The 22,761-nt window shown below is 52.1% G+C and overlaps 1 protein-coding gene across 2 annotated transcripts in view; it reads right to left on the bottom strand.

The window, feature by feature from the left end:
• Positions 1-466: 466 nt before the first annotated feature.
• Positions 467-22,761, bottom strand: part of Rtn4rl1 (reticulon 4 receptor like 1) — a 73,141-nt gene continuing 50,846 nt past the window's right edge. For both annotated transcript variants that reach the window (XM_021178034.1, XM_029483657.1), the window contains exon 2: positions 467-3,480. In XM_021178034.1, the coding sequence (XP_021033693.1) occupies positions 2,156-3,480 (1,325 nt within the window). In that variant the 3' untranslated portion in view covers positions 467-2,155. The remainder of the gene's footprint in view (positions 3,481-22,761) is intronic.

The raw sequence follows: 22,761 nt of genomic DNA, 5'->3' as shown, positions 1-22,761 counted from the left end.
CCGGGCCCTTGCCCTCCGCTCTCCCGGTCAGTTCCTGGACTCCTGGGAAAAGCTTGAAGCCCAAGAACTGGCCGCTGTTGCCTTTGTGCTGACGCCAGAACCAGCAGCTATTCAGCAGCTGCAGCTCTTGGGCAAGCTTGGAAGTAGCTCGTTCCTTCTCCTTCTGCAGGGGAAAGACAAGGAGATGGCACTGAGCTAGGTAGCCAGTATGTGGGAAGTAAATTGTGTTCTATGTGGGTGAGGGAAGTGCCGTGTGTGTGTGTGTGTGTGTGTGTGTGTGAGACAGAGACAGAGAGGGAGAGAGCATGTTCTTGTGTGTTCTTGTGAGTCAGTGCTCCCTTTGGCTCCTCCTGCCAACAAGCATACTGTGTTCTCAGAGTCAAGCTTGGCCAGGCTCGCCCACCCCACCAAAGCCCAGGATCTGCCACCCCATCAGGAATGCGGGGTTAGGAAATAAAAAACAGGGTTCTTGTCCAAGAGAATTTTTATTATTATTGTTCTCTCTTAACTGGATTCAGCATTTCTTACTCCTCAGGTATCCTCTCTGGTAGGGAATTCAGGTCTGTCTATGCAGAGCACAAGAGACTGTGCTTGCCAGAGACCCTTGGGCCAACAGCCCCTATTCCCTGACTGGGCTTGCCTGCAGGCTGCCTTCTGGGCTGACCCCTGAGTCTGGCCCTCTGACCTCTGCCCGTCCTGGGGTCATCCAGGAGGAGCAGGACCCCTGTGATACAGGGTTCCTGAGATGGCTACTGAAACACCCTCATCTGCTAAGGCCACTAGATTTTTTTCCCACTGCCAGACTACTCAGGGCCCTCAGTAGGTCACTGGCCAAAGAGCCTAAATGTTAAAACTGCAGCTAAGCCTCTCCTGAGGCCAGAGCTCAGAGCCTCCCTGGCCTGCACAAAGTGCTAAGAAGGACATTGTCCATCCAACCCATTGGACTAACACTGTAGACGCTGCCTTGTCTGCCAGCTTGAAAACCCCCAGAAACGTCTTCCCCAGCTCCGCCTAGCTTGCCTCCAGCACCCTGACATCCATTTCTCTCGCTAATGTCTGCAGCTTCTACAGTAGGGGTGATGGGGTGCTCCGGGGTGCCAGACAGGCATGTGTTGCATATAAAAACGAGGTGATGTTCTAAGTATCTAAGAATGTTGGTCCCCTGAAGTGATTCTTGCTGCTTCTCTTCCTTCCCAACTCTTCCCACTGACACACCTTTGCCCCCAGCAAGCCCAGGGACTATTGTTGCTGGCTGGGGTTCTGAACAAAATTGCCGCAGTTTTTTTTTTTTTTTTTTCTTGCTAGAAGTTACCGATACAGTCCTTAATTGGGCAAATATAGGTTCCCGTATAGTTTATAAACATGATAAGACATACAGTTTGGTAAGGAGTGGGTTGGGGGACCTGTGCATTTATATATTTATATATATATATAGATATATCATGTGGGTGTGTGGGCAGAGTGAGAATATATATAAGTGGACATAGGTATAAAACTGCACCTTCTGTGTGACTCTCATTGCGAGTAAAGTTCTAAATGTCATCCTCTGGCGATCTCTCCTTTGGTGATTGGTTCTTGGACCCCAGCAGGTCTGCCGGGGCTGCCTGAGACGTCAGGAATGAGAGGCATTACCCCCATGGATAGGGACTGAGGGTGACATAGGGTTGGATAGGGCAGGTTAACTAAGTGATCTCAGACAAGAGCCAAGAGTGCTCTGAGACTGCTGGTTGCCCCAGCTGGCTCTGGGAGAGCCTTGTTCTGAGTCCTACTCCTTCCAAAACCAGCAGGGTCCTTCAGCCCTTCTCTCCAAATGACCAGGCTTCCGCGGAGCCCAGCTTCTTCAAGGGGCGCATGTCCCGACACCACTAATGACTCACTTTGCGTGCCTTTGACCACTGTGCTGGAGCGGATACGGTCCGGAGGTGCTCAGTCGGGACAGCCGAGTGAGACTTGATACCCTTCCTGTCTACGGCTGTACACTTTGGGCTTATAATCCACCAGGAAGGGTCCAGACGGTGGCTGAAGGCTTCAGCAGCCTTTTCCTGAAACCCAGCAGATCTTCCACTTAGAAAAAAAAAAAGAAAGAAAGAAAAGAAGAAAAGATTCTGTTCCTTGCTGGACATGTGGCAGTGCTGGGTGACGGAGCCCTGGGTCCTCAGCGGAGAGTGACCGCCAGCCCCAGTATCCAGGCCAGGAGTGAGGCCCCAAGGGCCGTGCCTGAGGAGGCCTGCTGCACCCCACTGGGGGCACGGATGGGGGTCCTGCGAGCACACTTGCCCTTCCTCTTGGGTCGTGCGGTGGGCATGATGTCAAAGCTGAACTTGTGCTGATAGTCGGGGGCATAGTCCTGCAGTTCAGTAAGCTCGTTCCCAGAGCTCACCTTAGAGATCTGGTTCCGGTTCCTGTGGTTGGTGCAATTCTTGCCTGGCTTCTTGTAACCTGACCTGGAGCCAGGCGGATGGCCATGCGGGTGGCCTTTGTCCCTGGAGGCCCCATGGGAAGGATGGTGCTCCTTGCGGGCAGCCCTGTCAGAGGTGGTAAGCGTGTGAGACTTGATCTGGTGAGGAGACGCTGGTCCTGTGCAGTTCCGGAAGTCCTCCACCCTCAGCAGCTTCAGGTCCTGGCCTTGCCGCAGCTCGGGGGTCGCGCAGGGGACAGCAGAGCTAGAGCCACGGAACCTTCGCAGCCATTCCCACAGGGAACGTGCCCGGCAGCCACAGTCCCAAGCATTCCCATTGAGGCGAAGGAACTCCAAGGCCACCAGGGGGACCAGACAGTCACCCTGCAGCTCGGTGAGGCTGTTGTTGAAGAGAAAGAGGGTGGTTAGCCTGTGGAGGTCATGGAAAGCCTTGTGGTGAACCCACTGTAGCTGGTTCTCATGCAACAGCAACCGGTCCAGGTTCACCAGGCCCCGAAAGATGCCCTGGCCCAGGCTCCATAGCTTGTTACCATGGAGAAACAAGTGACTGAGGTTGACCAGGTCCACAAAGATGTCATCTTGGAGGTACTCGATATGGTTGTCCTGCAAGTAGAGATACTGCAGGCTGTGCAGGCCACCAAAGATGCCTGCGGGCAGGGCGCTCAGTCCACACTTATAGAGGTAGAGGGCGTGAAGCTTCACCAGGCCTTGGAAGGTCTCGGGTGCCAGTGTTCGCAGCTGTCGGTTGTCTCCAAGGTCTAGCTCCTCCAGATGCACAAAGCCCTCGAAGGTGTTGGGAGCAATGAAAGTGATGTTGTTGGAGTAGATCCAGAGGGTGACCATGGCGGGGCTGAAGTGGCCCTGCTGGAGGAAGGTGATGCGATTGTTCTGCAGGAAGATGCGCTCACTGTCCTCTGGGATGCCCTCTGGAATGGCGGCAAAGTTGTGTGCCTGGCAGCTGACAGTCATGGGCGCAGGGTAGCACACACAGTCTCGAGGACAACCACCACCCAGAGGTAGCTCTCCAGCCAGCAGCAACAGCAGCAATTCCACACAGCACCCTGGTGGGGAGAGACAGAACAGCTGTGAGGGGCTGCCCAGAGGAGGCGGAGATAGACGGGGAACAGAGGGTGGAATGGGGGGCTGGCAAATGACTCTGTTGGCTCATAGAGGTTGTCCTCTGTATTGTACACAGGGGTCCCTTGGACAGGGCATTTGGGGCCAAGGCCCACATTATCTCCTCACCTCTTTAGCTCTGTCCCTAAAGTCTCTAATCCCATCCAAATACCTCTTCAGACTGTCAGCCCCACCGCAGGGTGGAACACACCTGTGAACACAAGTGAGTCGGCCTCCGGTTCTGGGTCCAGCTCTGCCATTTGCTCACTGCCTTCGCAAGGAATGACTCTAACAAAGCAAGTCTGGAGTCCTGAATGATCACTTTATTTAAATGATTCCTCAAAATAAAGAAAGCATTGAGTCCAGGATACCAAAGCATGCCTCAGTAAACGCCTCTTTCACACTGTGGTACAAACACTTCAAACCTACAACTCCTCCTCTATGGCTCTGTTTCCTCATGTGTTAAACACAGTTCACAGGGCTGAGCTGGTGTACAGACAAGGCACATTTCTGTGAGGGGCTGTGAGTGACACCAGGGCTGACGCACAAGGCTTCCCTTGGGGTTCACGGTACTGCCAGATCGAGGCTGTGTGCCCCCCTCCCCCATTCGCCCCCCCCTTCCTCCCCGCTCTCTCTACCGTGCTGGAGATTGCCAGGCTGTGGCTGTAAAACCAGGCCTTGCCTCTTGACTGTCCAGAGCATTTCCTCTGTAGCTTCCCTCTAATTGGGCATTAATTAGGCATTCGTTAATGGATCCTTAAAATAATTATTTTCGGATGTGTCCAGCCTGTGGTCGGGTAATAGGCCTATGCTCATTATGGAAGCCGCCTCATTATGGACGATTGTCATTACCTGCCTTTTTCCAGGGTCACAGCTGCCCCAAGTGGCCCAGCAGGCGCGTCAGGAAGATGGGGACAGGCTCCAGGCCTACGGGCGCCCACCCTGAAGAGCCAGGCAGCCACGACCTATGTCGCCTCAGCTGGCCTCTTGCCCCTTCTTTTCCAGCTTGTTCAGCTAGGACTCTTGGGAGAGCCAGGACCCCTGGGGGAATATGAGCTGAATCTTCTTGCTGCTAGCTGTGCTCAGAGCAAGTGGAAGGCGCAGGGACCTTCTGACCAGGCTTCCCACTCGGGGTCCCAGGCCCAGGGACTGCCCAGGCCCCTGGCAGAGTAGGTTGCCACCTTGACTTCCGATGCCCCCCCCCATTCCCGACAGAAACAGCATCGTAAGTTGACAGCTCCCAGCTGTTGGGAGTTATGGGCTCCCAGAGAGTGGCAGCTGCTTCTCGCCCCCTGTAATCACCCGGCTTCAACTGAATGTTTCTAGCACATAAAAATCATCGCATATAATTTAGTTTTTGCATAATTGGGTTCAGTTGTGATTTCAGAGCAATTATGACCTCAGCGGCAGTGGCGGCACAGCATAGGACCCTTTCTGGGCCAGGCCATGCTCTGCAGGCCCTCTGTAGTGCTTTCTGCCCACCGGCCCTTAGGCAGCATGCAGGCTATAACCATCTCTGCCTCAATTTCCTGCTCCAAAATGTGTCTAGATGTTACTCTGTCGATCTTCCTCCTCCGCATCCTGGGTGTGGCCTCCAGCCTGCCAGCCTCTGTCCTAGGGCTCCTGTGCTGCAGAGGGAGGCACAGTTGGAGGGAGGGCAGCCTGCCCTGTGCCACCAGCACTCACACTGGCTGCACAGTCCACAGACCCATAGCTCCAACCTCCCTGCTTGGCTTGCACCCTCTCTTCCAGGAAGGCCATTCTTGCCAGAACCTTCCCCAAGGGGAGACCCTGTCCTGGTCCCCTGGGAAAGCCCGGACTTTAGGTTCAAGGACATTCATGATGCTTGCCCCACATTTTATGCTGGATGAGACACAGCAGAGCCTTCTTCACTGGGGGTCCTGTGAAAATGAAAGCTTTTCTTCCCGGTCTGCAGCTGCAGGCAGGTAGGGGCTGCAGTGGGCTTATCACTAATACCATTCGACATTTGTACAGCTCATCGGAGTTTACAGAGGGCTTTTGCTGCACCCTCAACTTCCCCTGTGTTCTCCCACCTACTGTGGCTGCTCTGTCTCTGTGCACCCCAAAAGAATCTAGAAGTCCCTTGGGGAGATTGCCCCCCTTACATAGGGGCCTCCAAGGAATACAGGCTAGAGCTCTATTTAGGACAAAAAAAAATCAAACTGAACCAAACCTCAGGTGTGGACTTAGTAACCGGTTTATAAACACCGTGGCAAGTGGAGGAGGCAGGCAGCAGAGCAGTATGAAGGTAGGACTGGGGTTTTCCCTCTAAGAGGGCAATGGGGGGACAAAGGGACTCTAGCCAAGACCTGATGCAGAACCAGGCTCAGTTCCCCTGTTACCTCAAGGCTATCATCACTAGGAGGCCTAAGGCAATGGACCACAAGGACCTTGTCCTTGTAGGACAGTCACTTCCTGCAGTGAAGGGCTCTTCTGGAAGCATACTAATAGGATGTAGGCTCAGGACAGCTGGTCCCTGTCCTTTAGTATTTTTCCACATGCCAGGGATGTTAACCTTCCAAGCCTCCATCTCTTCTAATGGGGGAGAGGTGTTGAGGGGCTCAGCCACTCTGCATCCATGCCTTTGAAAGCCAGAGGTATTACTCCAGGACCCTGAGCAAGCTGTCCTAGTCAGCCCTGGCCACTTCTGGACTCCTTGCCTGAGCCAGCAGGTGCCAATCCTAGGATTGTCACCCAGCAGGTTTCTTCCTAGGGAGGCAAGCACTGTATCACCATGGAGCCTTCTATGCCCCCTCTATGAGGCCCTTGGGAGCCCCGCCCCACTGATTGCCTGATTAATGTACCAACAATGAGGATGGAGCCTTTGCCATGCATTTTAAAATTGCAAATTAGCAGGAATCCAAGTCTCTGTGGAGGGGCCCTGCACCTCTTCTGCCAGACTCATCAGGCGCCTCTTGGGCAGGGCTGCCTTCTACTTGAGGGGGCGGAAGGGAGAAGACCCAGTTCCACTCTCCTTCCCCTCCAGGAGATGCCCTTCATCCTGTTCTGCTTCGTTACTCCCAAGCCTCCGGCCTCCCACGCAGGTGAGCTCCCAAGGGGCTCTAGCCTCCGTCATTCCTTCTTCCATTCATACTTGCCCCCTAGTCTAGGAGAGCCATGGAAGCCAGTGTGGGAAGGGCTTGGCAATGAGCATCATGCCCTATTTGCACATGGGGTGGCAATGCCTTGGTGGGTACCAGGAGAGTATAGGGGAAATTAAGAGAGGGGCCTAAGGAAAGCCTCTGCTATCCCTGGGCAGCATTGCTTGGTCACTGATCCCCTCTGTAACACCAGCCCTTCTGCAACCTGCCAGAGTTTTTGACCTTTGAACTAGGGCTGAGAAGGGTCTGCTCTGTTCAGCTGCCTTAGCTGGGAGGGGAATCTGCTCAGACCTCAGCACACACTCAACAGAAGGCATGCAAGCAAGGGAGCTAGCAGTGGCCTCGGGTCAGCTGGCAAACCCCAAACTCTTCCTGCCAAGCTGAGCAAGAAAAGCCACCTCACCATGGTCCCATGGGACCAGACCCGGTAGGATGGGTGGCAAGGCTAAGGCAGCGGAATAGCATGTGCAAAGGCCCTGGGGTGGGAAAGGGCCTGTGCTTCTCACCCCCTCTAATGGTGCAGAGCCTCCAAGGAATACTGTAATCTCAGCTCAGCTGGGCTCGGGTGGCCAGAGAGCTTAGCAGCAGCACCATCATCAACAGGGCCTGTCTGCTAAACCCAGACCTCACAAACCAGTTTAGTAGGGGCCCTGTAGCACCCTGGCCACGAGAACTAACGAGGAAGATCTGACGCTGGGAATATGTCTTTAATGAAAAGCCCTTCCCGAAGTCACATTTGCACAGGAGAAAATGAGGTGCCCAGAGCATCAGTGGCTGGTCGCAGCTGGAGAACACAGCAGCGGGACAGGTCTTACCAAGCTACCCTGCCTTCAGGCTGGGGCTCTAGCCAGCTCCCTGATGCCCGGAGTAGGTAGAGCAGCCTCAAATAGGGCTGGTCAGCTTTCTCAGGCTCCAAAGTGTCAGGACAGCTGCTGCAGCTTAGCACCCAAGGGGCTGCCCCTCTACCCCTAAGGAGAGGCATCCCCATGGCCCCTGGGCAGGTCAGTGGGTCTCTCTGAAGCTTTGTAGGCTGCTCGGCCATGTAGCCAATCTCTCTGGCCTTCAGCCCTCCCTCCCTGCCCCCAGCCTGGCCAGCTGCTCTTCCCTGAGTAATCGATGTTAACCGAATGCTCTCTTGCTGTGGGGATGGCGGCCTCAGGCCAGGCCGGCTGCACTCCTGGGGCTGCTGGCGCCTCAGGCCACTTGGCACTTGTGCCACTTGTGTTCTAAGCACAGGCTCCTTCCTGGCTCAGCCCTGAAGACAAGAAAGCTGGCCAGGGAACAGCTGGGCTCCCATCTCAGCCTTCACTGCTGTGCAGAATGGCCGGCAGCCTCCTATCCATGGCTGTAAGTAGAACAGGGCTGTGGAGCCAGAGGCCGAAGTTGAATCCTGGCTGCTCCTTTTAATGCTTGCAGGAGCCTCGTTTTCCTCACCTGCAAAATGGGGCAGTCATTGGAAGCTCAGCCAGTCCTCCAGCCCACAGATACTGGTACCCACCTGCCCTTCCCACATCTCCATCTGTCTAACTGAAACCATCCAAACCAAGCTCCTCTCTTCCTCTCCGGCCTCCTCCGTTCACAACTTCTCCATCTTGGGTAAAGATGGTCCCTTTATATCAGCTGCCTGGGAGGAACACCTCAGAATCACCGTGGCTCACTCTCGGGAAATTCTGCTGGCTAGATTTTAGAATGTATCCAGTGTCTATCCACTTATCATACTCGCTACTGCTACCATTCACCCAGGAGCCTCCTGGATGGTCCCCCAAGTCCTGCCTCCTCACCCCTACATTCGTTCAACAGGAACTAGGGTAGTCCAGGGAAAGTGAGTCAGAAAGGGCTGCTCCTTAGTCTGCATCCTCCAGGGTGCCCATCTAACTAGAAGCTGCCCAGGTCTTTCTCCCGGCCCAGAGGCCCTGCCTCTCCCCGGCTACACAGACCTTGCTGCCGTCCCTCAGCCTCCCTCCCGCCTTTGTCCATGCTGTTCCGTCTACCTGGACCGGTTCCCAGTGTGTCTGCGGGGCTGCTTCCCAGAGAAGCCACTCTTGAGCAGCGATTTCCAAGCTGCTTCTTTCCTGGGACATTTTACTCCACAGCACGCAACCTCTTGGACAGCACGACATAAGTCACTTGTTTCCTTTATGTCCGCTGCCACTTTGTCCTGATGAGTGTGCTCCCTGCACACAGTAGGTGCTCATTAACAGTTCTGGGGGAGGGGATTACCTTCTCAAGTCTCTGGAGAATTGAGTGATGACACTCAGAAAGCCCTAGGCTCAAGCTTGGGACCTGGATCATAGTAGGTGCTCGATAAACGTTGGTTGTAATTAGTCCTGGGAGACTCAGAGCCTTCAGGAGGAGAACAGACACCTGAACTTGGCTCACATCAAGACTCCTTAGGTCCACCAAGGAAGTGACCATTTGTTGGATGAGCACTCTGAGAAGGACCCAATACCAGTCCTTTCCTGGGCAAGGGGAAATAGACTGGGACTGGGGAGTTTCTCAAGGTATGGGATTTTCAGCACTAAACTGGAATAATGCTAAAAAAAAAAAAAAAAAAAAAAAGTTAGTCACTCTAAAAGGGGCCAGGACCAAAACCTTTCAAACAGAAATGTCTGGGTTTATGAAGAGAGGAAGCCAGATATGGTGGGGCACACCTTTAATCCAGGTGCTTGGGAGGCAAAGACAGATGGAGCTCTGTGAGTTTGAGGCCAGTCTATTCTACAAAGCAAGTTCTAGGACAGCCAAGGCTACATAGAGAAACCCGCTTGACCTGCCACCCAAATTAAAAATCTCAGTGGGGGAGCAGTCAAAGAGGAACCACACACACACACACACACACACACACACACACACGTTAATATAATATCATACTATGGCTCTGTGCCTGCAGTCCAGGAGTGAGGGCTGAACTCAGACGGAGCGTTAGTGTGTGCTAGTGGATATCTGAGCTCTGTATTTATGTGCATGACTGTGTAGATGTGTACCTGAGGTGTTTATGTGTGCACAGGTGTTGGCCTGTTGCATAAGGATGGAGACGTGGTTGTGTTTGCTCGGCATTTGCATGTATCTGAGTTCCTGCACATAAACTCACATCTACCTCTGGAGACTGAGAGTGACAACCCGGGGCCCTTTTATCCTGCAGCAGCCCAGGCCCAGCACCCCACGTCCAAGCACTCAAGGCCCAAGCACTCAAGGCCCAGCACCCCAGGCCCAGCACTCAAGGCCCAGCACCCCAGGCCCAAGCACTCAAGGCCCAGCACCCCAGGCCCAGCAACCCCAGGCCCAGCATCCCAGGCCCAGCAACCCCAGGCCCAGCACCCCAGGCCCAGCATCCCAGGCCCAGCACCTCAGACCCAGCACCCCAGGCCCAGCACCTCAGACCCAGCATCCCAGGCCCAAGCACCCAAGGCCCAGCATCCCAGGGACAGCCTCCTAGGGACAGCACCCCAGGCACAGCATCCCAGAGGGAGGCAGCACATACTGAAGATAGGGAATGTCTCTGAGGCGTCTTATCTTGGTTCTTACCCTCATTGCCTTCAGCACCTGCTCTCCTCACACTCGGAATCAAATACCCTGTGCAGGTTCTCCCAGTACCAGGATTCCCCTCAGCTGAGGAATGGGTAGCTACCATTTTGGCTTTTGTCTGTCTGGGGTTGGTCCCCTGAAACGGGTCTGGTTGGCAGCCCCAGGCTAATTGGACTGACAGTTTCTCCTGAGAGCAATTTGGGTCTCTCACATCCTGCCCATTAGGCCTAACCTTGCCTGCAGGGGTGTGCTGTAGGGGCAGGGATGGAGCCTACCCTGTATAGCTCTGTATTGAGGCACTACCCCAAGCTATGACCCATGCCAGTGGGAGTCATTTCACCTAGGCAACTCCAGATGGGCACAAAAATCTCTCCAATAAGGGTAGGTATGGGCATAGGCAAGGAGAGCCTAGTGAGCCTGGCTGGGCACCCGAGACCTGAGCAGCCTGCACGGGAGATTGTGTCACTGTGGTTCCCAGACTGCCAAGACATCTTGGCTTTCACCCCAACTCAGGATGGTCCAGAATCCAGAGCTCTTAACAGAGCAGATGCTGAGAGGCACTTAACCCAGGGCTAAGACCCTTCCTTGGACGGTTTCTTGGCTTTCTACTCTGTCCTCTGTCCCAGTCTGTCATCCCCATCTGTGCCTAACAGCTCTCTGTGGAAAACATGAGGCGTATGAGCTCTCTACTTCTCCCAGCATCCCATGCCCACACCCCAGCCACACTGTGTGCCCTCATGTTACTCAAATCTTCTGCTAGGTTTGAGGGCCCCAGGTTGAGGCTGTGGGTTTCCCTCCATCTGTCGCTCCCTCCCTCCCTTTCACCACCACCACTAATCCTCCTCCTCCTCCTCCCCTTTTTAACAGGACCTCGTGTAGCCAGGAAAGGCCCTAAGCTTTGGGACTCCTGATCCTCCTGCAACCACATTCTGGAATACAGGCATGTGCCGCCACACCCTGCAAACAGGGATGCAGGTTTCTGAGCATCCATCCTTCCCAGGAGCTTTTCCAGACTTGCCTCCAGCCTAGGAGCCTTGTGAAGCCAACTGCCACTCCTCACAAACGATAGCAAATTGAGTGCACCTGGAACCCGATGGGTAAGTGCCACTATGCTGGGTGTGTGTGGCAGGGCAGGGGACCTTTGAAGGGATGACAACTATCTATGGAGATGCCTGTATGGGGGGGGGGGGTTGAGGGACATGAAGGAGAGGCTGCTGGGAGGGGGAATGCTACCAACCCCTGAGCAGCCAATGAAAGGAGAAGCAGCAGCTCTCTGCCAGCAGCCCTTGTTTCCAGCTCCACAGAACCACCCATCCATCCCTGGCTGTCAGTGAATGGCATTCAGGACTGATACCCAGGCTATGAGTGTAGCCTCTACCTGCTGATCACCCCGTTCTGCATCTGTCCCTCCACTCCCCTCTATTTTAGGGAGAGGGTGGGCTCATGGTCATCTTGGCAACATTAGGAGACACAGCTCCTTCACTCATGGCTCCTTCATTATGGGAAGAGGGAGTAGAACACAAAGAACCAGGCATGCACAGAAGACCAAGTATAAGTCTTGGAAGCCCAAAGGATTAGATGAAAGAGTGGGGAGGGAGGGTATGGGAGTGGCTCATGCTTTTAATCCCTGCATTTGGGAGGCAGAGGCAGGTGAATCTCTGTGTCTCTGTGAGTTCCAGGCCAGCCTGGTCTACAAAATGAGTTCCAAGACAGCTAGAGCTGTTATACAGAGAAACATTGTCTGGAAAACAAACAAATAAATGGTGGCTACTTTGTGTGCTTAACTTTATGTGGGGAAAAGACACAGGGACAGACCAACCCTGGTTTTTTTTTTTTTTTTTTTTTTGGTTTGGTGTGGTTTTTTTTCCCTGTTTGTTGTAAGAGACAGGTATCATCCCTGCTCACATCTTATTGGTTAATATCACGCATGTGGCCCTGCATGGCATCGTGGGACAGGGGTGACTCCTCTTATGAGGAAGGAGGGAGGAAGGAGCGTCTGTGTACACCAAAACCACCCTCACACAGGAAGCTCTGACATTAAGTGGCTGGACTAACAGGAAGGACCTTGTGGGGGTGGGGGTCAAGGGCAGCTATTTCCTTCTGTTTTTAGCTTTTTAAAATTATAGTTTTTATCTTGAATCACTGCACAGTAATTGTACATATTTATGGGGTACAGCCTGACATTTCAAAAACATGTATACAATGTGCGGTGATCAGATCAGAGCAATTAGCATACCCATCGCCTTGAATGTTTATCATTTCTTTGTGTTGGGAACATCCAAAATCCTCTCTACTAGCTATTTTGAAATTTATAATTAATTGACAACCGCAGCTACCCTACTGGGCAGTAGAGCATTGTAAGTTACCCTTCCCAGCCAAGCTGGGGCACCCATTACCCATGCTCTCTGTCTCTCACACCCTCCCAGTGTTTGTTTTTTGAGATGGAAGATATTGAGCCTGTTCGCATGCCAACAAGCAGGATTCAGGAGGAGAGGAACTGTCAGAGAGAAACTGAGACAGCCTGAAAGGGCAGTGAATAGGGGGAGATCTGAGGAATACCTGCTCCCAGTAATGGGGGACCATGACATCTACAGGGACGACATTACAGTGAGCACTGGCAAGTTCTACTTTCCCCAGGAAGCAGGGGGACCCTCCACTGAGGTTGGAGGAAGAGATGAGGGTGGGAGGCAAAATGAGAGAAAGACACAGACAGCTGGCGGTGTGGGCGAGCAAGCCAGTCTCCAAAGGCCCTCTGCAGGAGGGTGGAACCTATCAGGAGCTCCAGCCAGCCTGGTCTTGGGACTTTCTCCAGTGATGTCAGCTATTGGGTGTGGCAAGAGGCAGGGAAGGGACATCCAGGGGTGGGGTTTCCAGTGAGTGTACATCGTAAATTTGAAAGTATTTGCAAACATGCCTTTCTAATCCCATCGTCCATCCTCTGTCCAAATGCTTCCTGCCTCTTGTTGGACTCTTGGTGCTCTGCCTCCTGCTCTAGGACGAATGATAACTGGGCTCGTCAGGACCCAGTCCTCATGCCTGTATCCTTTGATTCCCACACAGAGTCTCTGTGCAGCCCTTGGAGTCCAGAGGAGCACTTTGGGTACTCAGCTTCCGGCTCCTCCCTGTCCCTGCTGGCCCGAGAGCTGCACATCACCAGGGTCCCTCAGCTGACCATCTTGAGACCCCAGGCCTGGGAGGCCTGACCCAGATTACATTTAGCCTGGGCTTCCCGGGTGGTCTCTCAGCCTTCTTTTTACCGATTCAATTTTCCTTCAAAGTCATCTGTCACTATTTACTTTCATTTTAAAATAATACTTGCCAGTTGTGGGGTAATGTAGAAAGTATGGATGTAAAATGGAAGGGGGAAAAAAAATCACTACATTGCCATTACCCTTGACAACCGTTGGCAGGTCCTTGCTGAACCTTCAATAGTTCCTTCGTTTATATAGAGCTGTATAAAATTTAAATAAAATTTTTATTTAAAGAAATAAAGTTGAGATCGTGTTATATATGCAGCCCTCTGCTTCCACCCAGCTGCGCAGCTCTGTACTGAGGATCCTGAGGGAGCCCTGTGGGCGCAGTGGTCCCTGCCACAGGGCAGTGGGGAAATCAGCTCTCATCAATCAGCCAGGGCCAGTTACCCAAGCATGAATAGAAGGGAGAACGAAGGAAGGAGTAACAGGCAAGATTCCCGGAGACTGCAGATGATCCCACCTTACGCATACATTATAATTTATTTATCTCTAAGGCCATTTAGGTCTCTCTCTTTTTTTATTGTTATAAATCATGGCTGTGCTGAGCATGTGGTACAGACCTCGAATCCTAGCAGCTGGTAGACAGAGGCAGGAGGATCTGTACTTTGAGGTGAGTCAGGGCTTCATAGTAAATTCAAGCATGAGCTACACACCCTGTCTCAAAACAAAATAAAATGAAACAAAGCCCCCCAAATCCATGGGACGGCCTGGAGATAAGGCTCGGCTTTTAAGAGCACCTGCTGCTCTTTCTGAAGTCCTAGGTTCGATTCCCAGCTCACAACCCTCTGTCACTCCAGTTCCAGGGGATCTGATACCCTCTTCTGGACTCTAAGAGCACCATGCATCCACATGGTGCACACACATACATACAGATAAAAGACCCATAAACAAAAAAATAAGAAACATTTAAACTAGCTGGGTTTGTGATGGTGCATGCTTTAATCCCAGCACTTTGGAGGCAGAGGCACGCGGTTCTCTGAGTTCAAGGCCAGCCTGGTTTACAGAGTGAATTCCAGGACAGCCTGGACTAACTACCTAGAGAAACCCTGTCTGGAAAAACAAAACCAAAAAATTTTAAACTAAAACAAAAAGCCAACAAAGTTATGGCAGAATGGTGACTCGGGCCTGTAGTTCTCCAGTACTTAGGAGGCCCAGGCCAGCATGGGCTACGTGAGATCCTGTTTCAAATTAAAACACGCCAGGCTGTGGTGGCGCACACCTTTAATCCTAGCACTTGGGAGGCAGAGGCAGGCAGATTTCTGAGTTTGAGGCCAGCCTGGTCTACAAAGTGAGTTCCAGGACAGCTAGGGCTTCACAGAGAAACCCTATCTCAAAAAAAAAAAAAAAAAAGTTAAAACAAGACAAAAGAATGATGGCAGAAGTTGGTGATATTTGTTGTCTCCTAGGAGGCAAGGCTGACGGGAAACTGTGGAATTGGGGTGAAGGAAATTCCCCTCTCTATATGCCAGGGACTTTTGATTTATTACTGTGTCAATGTATCTATTAAGGTCAGTTAAATTAAATTAAATAACACCGAAAACATCTTTGTCTAAATTCCTGATCTTTCTTTAGACCAATTTCATTGAGATCAGGTTGCCTTGATGAACACTGACAAGTTACCGTCTAGAAAGTTTAGCATCACAGCCTGTAGCTTTAAGAGCCACACAAGCAGACCCCCAGCCACAGGGGCTTTTAGAGAGGCAGCCCTTTCCTTTGCTGTCTTTCCATCCAAACTGGGAGCTACTCACTCAAAGGAGACCAGCACTTGGAGACAGTGGATGGAAGCATGTGTTAAACCAGCTCTGCGTGCATCCTAGGGATACTCACTTTTATTTCTTGAATAGCTCCCCCAAATCATTACAAATTCACACTCCCATTCTACCAGTGAGAACAACAGAAGCTCAACACACTACAGCCATTTGCCCAGAATGGTAACCACTGTGATTCAAACAAGATGGAGCTGGCAGCCATGATGGGAGGACCCCTGGCTCTTAAGGAGAACCGCTCACTCCGAGACCCTCTCTTGCTCCCCGGTGGACAGTCTTCCCTCCTCCCCAGTCTCTGTTATTTACTTCCACTCCTTAGGCTTCAGGCTCAGGAGGCCTGAGAAAGGACAAGGCAGATGGAGAAGGAAGTGGAAATTCTGTGGAAACCCTCATCTGTATCACAAAACTTGTCTTAAGTGCCAGCCCTAGGGATTTGCCGGAGTTCGCATGACAGAGGTGGGGCTGAAGGTCAGATTAAATTGGACTAGTAACCCCCAGAGGGATACTTGAAAGAGGTTGCTAAAGAAAGAGTTTCCGGCAGGGACTTGGTGGTTGAGGCAGTCAGTGGCTGCATGCAAAGCTGACCTGACCAGGTCAAGCCTGCTTAGAGGGGCCTAGCAGTGACAGGTCCAGAGGTTCACAGGAAACCTGAAATCTTGCCTTTTTCTCCCAGTAATGAGTTGGTATAAAAATGGATCCTGAATAAAATTGTCTGCAGTTTTCAAATTTCAAAATGCATTAGTCAAAATATATCAAATTTCCATGTACTGGCTTCCCACCTGCTCTGAGTGGGACCCCTTTTCAGCTGGAATATATTGGAATATGAATCACCCCCTGAGAGGCAAAGGGATCAGGGGGAGGGTCAGGTCCTCTTAGAATGTGCCAAGTCCTGGGCTCCTCTTCCATCGATGATAACATTTATTTTCTGGGTGGCCCAGAACCTTGGCCACTTCCTTCAATCTCAGATTCCTAACCCAAGCCCCCACGCTCTGTTCGGCCTTTGCCACAAAGGGCAGAACACAGCCTTCTCCTACTTCAGCCTTTAATGACAGCTAGTGTGAGCACTGCCCAGGCTCACCGGGAAGGCAGGCCTGTAATCCTAAAGCTATACCCAATGGCAACTATGACCTCATTTGCTCCCTGGTCTTCATTTGTATGAGACAGGATCTCCCGTAGTCCAGGTTGCCCTTAAAGTCAAGAGGCCCCTTGTCCCTTCTGGAAACTCTTCCAAGGTCAGAAGCAGGACTTGGCCATTTCCATCTCTCTTGCTGGCTGTAGCTCCTCACTCTGGCTTAGCCTCATCTCCATGCATCCCTGTTCTCTAGGACTGAGCCCCAGCTCCCCTCCCCCTTAGTCACACCTGTCCCCGGGGAAACTCACAAGAACATGCTGCTCAGCACCGGTTTTCATGGAGTCTGATGGTGGTCCTTAAAGACAGCATGGTAGTCCACTAGACCGTCCACTGACGTCACCGTGTGGGTATCTAATAAACAGGTCAGGCTCACCGCATCCTCAGCGTGTCTCCTAACAGGCTTCCCCATCCCCGTGGCTGAGGGAGCCTTTCTTTTGGTTGCTCAGGTTGAAAGTGCAGAGGCTGTTTCCCTCTCTCCCTTTCTTTTATCCTCTTCTCCTTTGATTCCCTACATCCCCCTGATTTCCCCGTCACACTTTACTCTGTCTCCTCCGCCACTGTCCTCTGCCCCCCAGACCCTACGATGGCCTCCTTACTGGGTCTTTTTATTTTCATCCCATCATCTCCACACTCCACACCACGGCCAGAAATATTTTCGAGAATAGTTAAGTACAGGACCGGGGGATGCGGCTCAGTGGTACAGCACTGGCCTTGCCTGTGCTACCACACAAACACCACAAAACAGAACAAAGCAAAGCAAAACAAACGGTATCACTCTGTTAGTCTCCTGTTTGAAATCTCCACGCACCACAATGAAATTCAGCCTCTCATCAGCCCACTGCGCCCGCCCTCACGATTGCGCTGACGTCTCTAGCACCACGCTGTACCAGCTAGGTCAGAGCAAGCTCTGCTGCCTTGGAGTTTTGGCTTTGCTTTATGCTAAACTCCACACATCCTTCCTACATGTGAGCACCACACACTTCGCCATTTGAAAAGCTCACAGTTCAGTGGCGTGTGTGGTGTGCACTCACAGCATTGTGCCAGCCCCCACCATTATCTAGTTCCGGAATATTTCCCTCACCCCAAAGGGAGACCACATGTCCATTAGCAGTCACCCCCATACTCCCTCCCCCAGCCCCTGGCAGCCACAAATCTCCTTTAAGTCTCTGTGGACCTGCCTGTTCTGAATAGTTCATAGACTCAGAATCACATAACGTTGGCTTCGGAGTTTGAACACTGGCTGTTTCTACAAGGCCGCGTGTCCCAGGCAGGGCCTTTGTAGGGCTATCTCTGTTTTGGCTGTCAGGTCTCAGATCAGACATCACCTCCCTGTTTTAGAACACCCTCTCCCTGCCCCCAGCCACTGTTGATTTCATAAGAACCCCGCTCCATTTATTCCCCTCCCTGCACTCCTCTAGTACCTGGTTTAATTATTTGCTTATGTGTTCCCTGTCCCCAGGACAGTGCTGGGCCCTCAACAATTATTGGTGGTCTGAAAGAACCAACACACTATCTATTGCTCTACACAGAGCTATCTAGCTTGCTACAGAAACCCAGGTGAGGCGCATGGAGGAGCAAGGAGGGAAATCTCAGAGGGAAGGTCAGCCTCGGCGGCGGCTAGCACAGAGGATCGGAGACAGCTTTTGAAATAGACGAAAGTACTTGGGCAAGTCCAGAGGCTGGAGGAACATGCCAGTTAGGAGCTGTAGACAGTTTTCAACTTGTCCCATTGTTTCACGAGCCTGCACAGAGGAGACATCCCAGGCCTCAGAGTTGGGGCTGATATAACATAAAAAGTACAGTGGAGAGGATGGAGTGTCTTTTGTTTGTCTGTTTCTTCCCCACCACAGCATCCTCCCTACCCCCCAGGTCCTAGCACGTTCACTGTTTCATCGGCAGAGAGAACCAACTAGGTCCCAGCTGCTTTTACATCATTCTACAAACAGCTTTTAGAAACATGGGAAGATGGGCGGGGGAGGATGCATTATAGGCAACCGCAGCTTACTCCAGGAGTCAGGGAGGGGTCTGCCCTTTGAGTTGCTCTCTTTAGGAGATATAGAGGGCCAGGATAGGCCTGGGACCAGCCCACCCCCACCCCATCAGCTCTCCTTATCTTTCCTAGCTGAGCTCCCAGCTCCTCTGGGCACAAAGATGTCTGTGAAGCCACTGTTCTTCATTTCTCCTGATTGAATCAAGCCCATATGGTCCAGGCCCTGTGGCTGTAGGAGTCCAGCTGGGCTCCCAGGAGAAGAGGCCCTTCCCCAAAGCCAGAAGGCTCAGAAGAGCAAATTAAATTGTGTACAAGGCAGGCACCATTAACCTGTCTGTGGACTGAGGCACCCCTACCGCACCCCCTACTTCCTTCTGCCAGCAGGGCCTATGCAGTCCTCCCTTCTGCTTCTATGGAATCCTAGCCCACCTCCTCCTCAGCTGTGCCCCTCCTCTCTCTCCTCTCTGTTCACGATTCTCATCACTGAGGCCCTGAGCACCAGAATGGAGTTTAAGCTAACGAGGACAACAAGCCCATGGAAAAGTGACTGGTGCATCTTATGGGCAAGGGGCTGAAGATGCAAGGAACCATCTGAATACAGAATTCTGGGATCTCAAGTACCCAGCACATGATCTAAAGCTGTGGACTCTAGAATCACTGAAATACAGCTATTTCAGCTGGGTGGTGGTGCACACATCTTTAATCCCATCACTGACTTGGGAGGCAGAGGCAGGCAGATCTCTGAATTTGAGACCAGCGTGATCTACAGTGCAAGTTCCACGACAGTAGGGGCTACACGGAGAAACTCTGTCTCAAAACAAACAAACAAAAAAGGAAAGAAAGAAATATGGCATTTCAAAGATTCACATTAAAAAAATACAACTTGTAGACTATTTCATGAATAGCTTTTATATTGATTTATGGAGAGATTTTTTTCTAACTTTTAGATTTATTTACTGTGCATGACTGGGGTTATGGATGGTTGTGAGCTGGGGATATGGATCTGAGAGCCGGGGCTGAACCTGGATCCTCGGCAAGAGCAACAAATATTGTGAACAGCTGAGCCATCGTTCCAGCCCCAAGAAAGAGGAAATATTTTAATATATTGAATTCAATAAAAACATTTTTAAAAGCCAGGCAGTGCTGGCACACACCTTTAATCCTAGGATGAGGCAGAGGGCAGGCATCTAAAGATTTACTTATCTTATGTATATGAATACACTGTACTCATACAGACATACACTGTCATTCTCTTCAGACACACCAGAAGAGGGCATCGGCTCCCATTACAGATGGTTGTGAGCCACCATGTGGTTGCTGGGATTTGAACTCAAGAACTCTGGAAGAGTAGTTGGTGCTCTTAACCACTGAGCCATCTCTCCAGCTCTGTTCTTAGCCTTTGCCTACTAGAAAGCTTCAAGTCCATCAGCCTGCCTTCTGTTGGACAGAATTGGTGTAAAGCGAATCCCCTGGCTTGGCCTGAGTCTTATTGCCTTATTTTTCTTATGTTTTATACCTGTATGAAACTATCTCCTATTACCTTTTGTTTTGTGTGTGAGTGTGTGTGTGTTATATGTGTGCGTTGGGGGAGGGGACATGTGTGTCTGTACATGGAGGCCAGAGTCTGGTGTCTGATAAAGAGTAATAAAATGTCTGGCAGGGAGACCTCTGAGGGGTGCTACTTGGAGGAAGCCAGTCCTGAGGCCCCCTCAAAAGTCCCCATATACACACTAGAAAGCCAGTAGCTCCCCAGTGGAGGAACTGTCCAGAAGGTACCAGAGAAAGAAAGGGGCGTGGTTTGTAGAGGAAGGGCCTTGTAGTCCCTCCCCCCTTCCTCTAGCTTAGACCTTGACCCCTGGCCATTGTGGAGTTCCTCTGACTACTTCAGTGGCTTACACTGTTGTGGGAAGCAGCAAGAAAAGATCCTGTTCAGATGTTTAAGAATACAGGATGCGAGCCGGGCATGGTGGCACATGCTTTTAATCCCAGCACTCGGGAGGTTGAGATTTCTGATTTCTGAGTTCATGGCCAGCCTAGTCTACAATGTGAGTTCCAGGACAGCCAGAGCTATACAGAGAAACCCTGTCTTGAAAAAAAAAAGGAATACAGGATACAAGCGGAGCGGCGGTGGCTCAGGTGGCTCATACTTTGAATCCTAGCACTCAGAGGCAGAGGCAGGTGGATCTCTGTGAGTCTGAGGTTAGCCTAGTCTACAGAGTGAGTTCCAGGAAAGCCAGGGGTACACAGAGAAACTCTATCTTAAAAAAAAAAAACCCAAGCCAAACCAGGATGCAACTCTTGACTGGAGAGTAAATGGAATTCCTGAAATAGCTGGAATCGTGCCCAGGAGTGCCCCAGAGCCAAGCAAGGCAAACGTGGGGGAAAGGACGACGGGGCGAAGACGCGGTTCAGTGGTAGATGACTGACTTGTCTGCATTAGAAAAGCCCTGGGTTCTAGCCCTGGTAGAGGAGAAGAGAGGGTGCAAAGGCAGACAGTGCCTGAGGCAGGGCCAGACCTGATGAGGTGAAAGGATGCCCACCGGAAGTGTCCGCCGTGAGGACAAGCTGTCCGGGAAACAGCTTGTGCTGTAGTGGCTGGCGGGCTTTGGGGTAAAACGGTTGAAGTGTTTATAAAAGGATAGGAGAGAGGGTTATATTCTATGGAGGTGTGGGGAAAGAGGGTGTCTCAGCAGAGACATCCCTTCCCCCTGAGGGAGCATCCACATGACTAGGTATAGTATAGAATAGAGTTTATTCAGGGCATGGGAAGGGGAGTTAAGAGGGTAGTAGAGGCAGAGAAAGGCAGAGAGAGAGTAGAGGAGTAGAGGCTGGCCATGAGCACTCAGAGAGAGAAAGGGGAAAGGGGCAAGGAGACAGAGTGGAAGCAAGAAGACAAGAGGGCAAGAGATCGAGGAGGGGGCAAGCAGCCCTTTTTAGAGTGGGTCAGGCCTACCTGGCTGTTGCCAGGTAACTGTGGGCAGAGCTTAGACAGAATGCTAACAACAGGGATCTGCTGGGAAAGGAGGAGGTGTCCTTGGACTGCTGGGCAGGCCAGGTTGGAGCTTTTCATACCTCCGTGGGAGGGTAGGGAGGTAGAGGACCTTAAGGATGTCTGGGTGACCCTCAAGGACCCAGGGGGCATTGGCTCAGGGCAGTCCAGGCCTGAGCTCCCATGGCTGGTCTCGGAGATAACCTTCCCAGAGAGGCCCTCTGGCTGCTCCCTGCTCCCCTGGCCTGGTCCTGCCCTCAGCCCTGCCTCACAGGTAAGTTCAAGTGTCTGACCAAGGAGTGGCTTTTCTCACTTGGGCGTGGCGCGCCCCGAGCCTCAGTAGAAGGCCCTGGTTTCCTGCGGCCCAGCCCAGGAAGAGATAGATGGCTTGCTTGCTTTTCTACTTTAAAGCTAGAGGCAGGCTTTCAAGCTCTTCACTCTGGCTCCTTCCCCCCCCCCCCACACACACACTTAGGAACAGGCCTGCTCGGTTATGCAGCCCAGATCACGGGCATCTCCGAAGCTAATGAATGATCCGCACTTGGGCTCAGGTCAGCAGCCCCTGCCAGCTTCCTGGGTCCCGTCTCATTATTGCAGCATTCCCAGGAGACGGATGGAATTTTTTCCACCATCACCTAATTACATTCCAGCTCAACGTGAGACGGTGACATGTGTCCAATCCACACATGATTCCCAATAAGCCTGAGACTGTTCCCACAGAGGGTGTGAATGGGGATGTTTTAATCTTGAAGTGTGTGTGGAGCGATTTCCTGGGGAGAGCTCCAGATGAGAGCCCCCTCTTCTGTCAGAAGCAGACAACCCCACCTGGATAGCTACAGAAGTATGTGTGGACAGAAGTCACTGCAAAGATAAGTGGGGTGGGGGGTGGGGTGGGGGACCTGGGAAGGCCTGTCACAGAGACAGGAGGGGACTCTGATGGTCTGGAAGTCAGGGTCTTGAAGGTACATCCAAACTGTGCAGGGGCTCCTAGACAGGACTCCTTCCCCATGCTAAGAGGAATGCCTCAGTGTGTCCCATCCCTAAGGCATCCTTGGTAAAGGGGAGTACACGGTTCTATCTTTAGTGGCCCTGAGGCCTGGATACTTCATTATCTCTCTGCTCAAGACAAGGGACAGTGATGCAGGGTGAGAATGGTCCTGGCTTCTGTTCTATCTCCCAGAAATGGAAAGCAGAGTCGCTGCCCATGCCAGTACTCTTCACTGCTCCTCCTGTAATGCTCAGTGGCCTTTCCCACACCCATCTCTCTCAGAGCCTCAAGCTCTCTGCCCCCCCTCCCCCCAAACCACTCTCCTATGCTGACAGATGGAACCGAGCAAGAAAACAAAGAATGACGTGGGCAAGCCGGGCGTGGTGGCGCACGCCTTTAATCCCAGCACTCGGGAGGCAGAGGCAGGCGGATTTCTGAGTTCGAGGCCAGCCTGGTCTACAAA

This window comes from Mus caroli, chromosome 11, assembly GCF_900094665.2.
Source record: "Mus caroli chromosome 11, CAROLI_EIJ_v1.1, whole genome shotgun sequence".
Classification (NCBI taxonomy): domain Eukaryota; kingdom Metazoa; phylum Chordata; class Mammalia; order Rodentia; family Muridae; genus Mus; species Mus caroli.
This window is presented reverse-complemented; position numbering and strand designations above follow the sequence as displayed.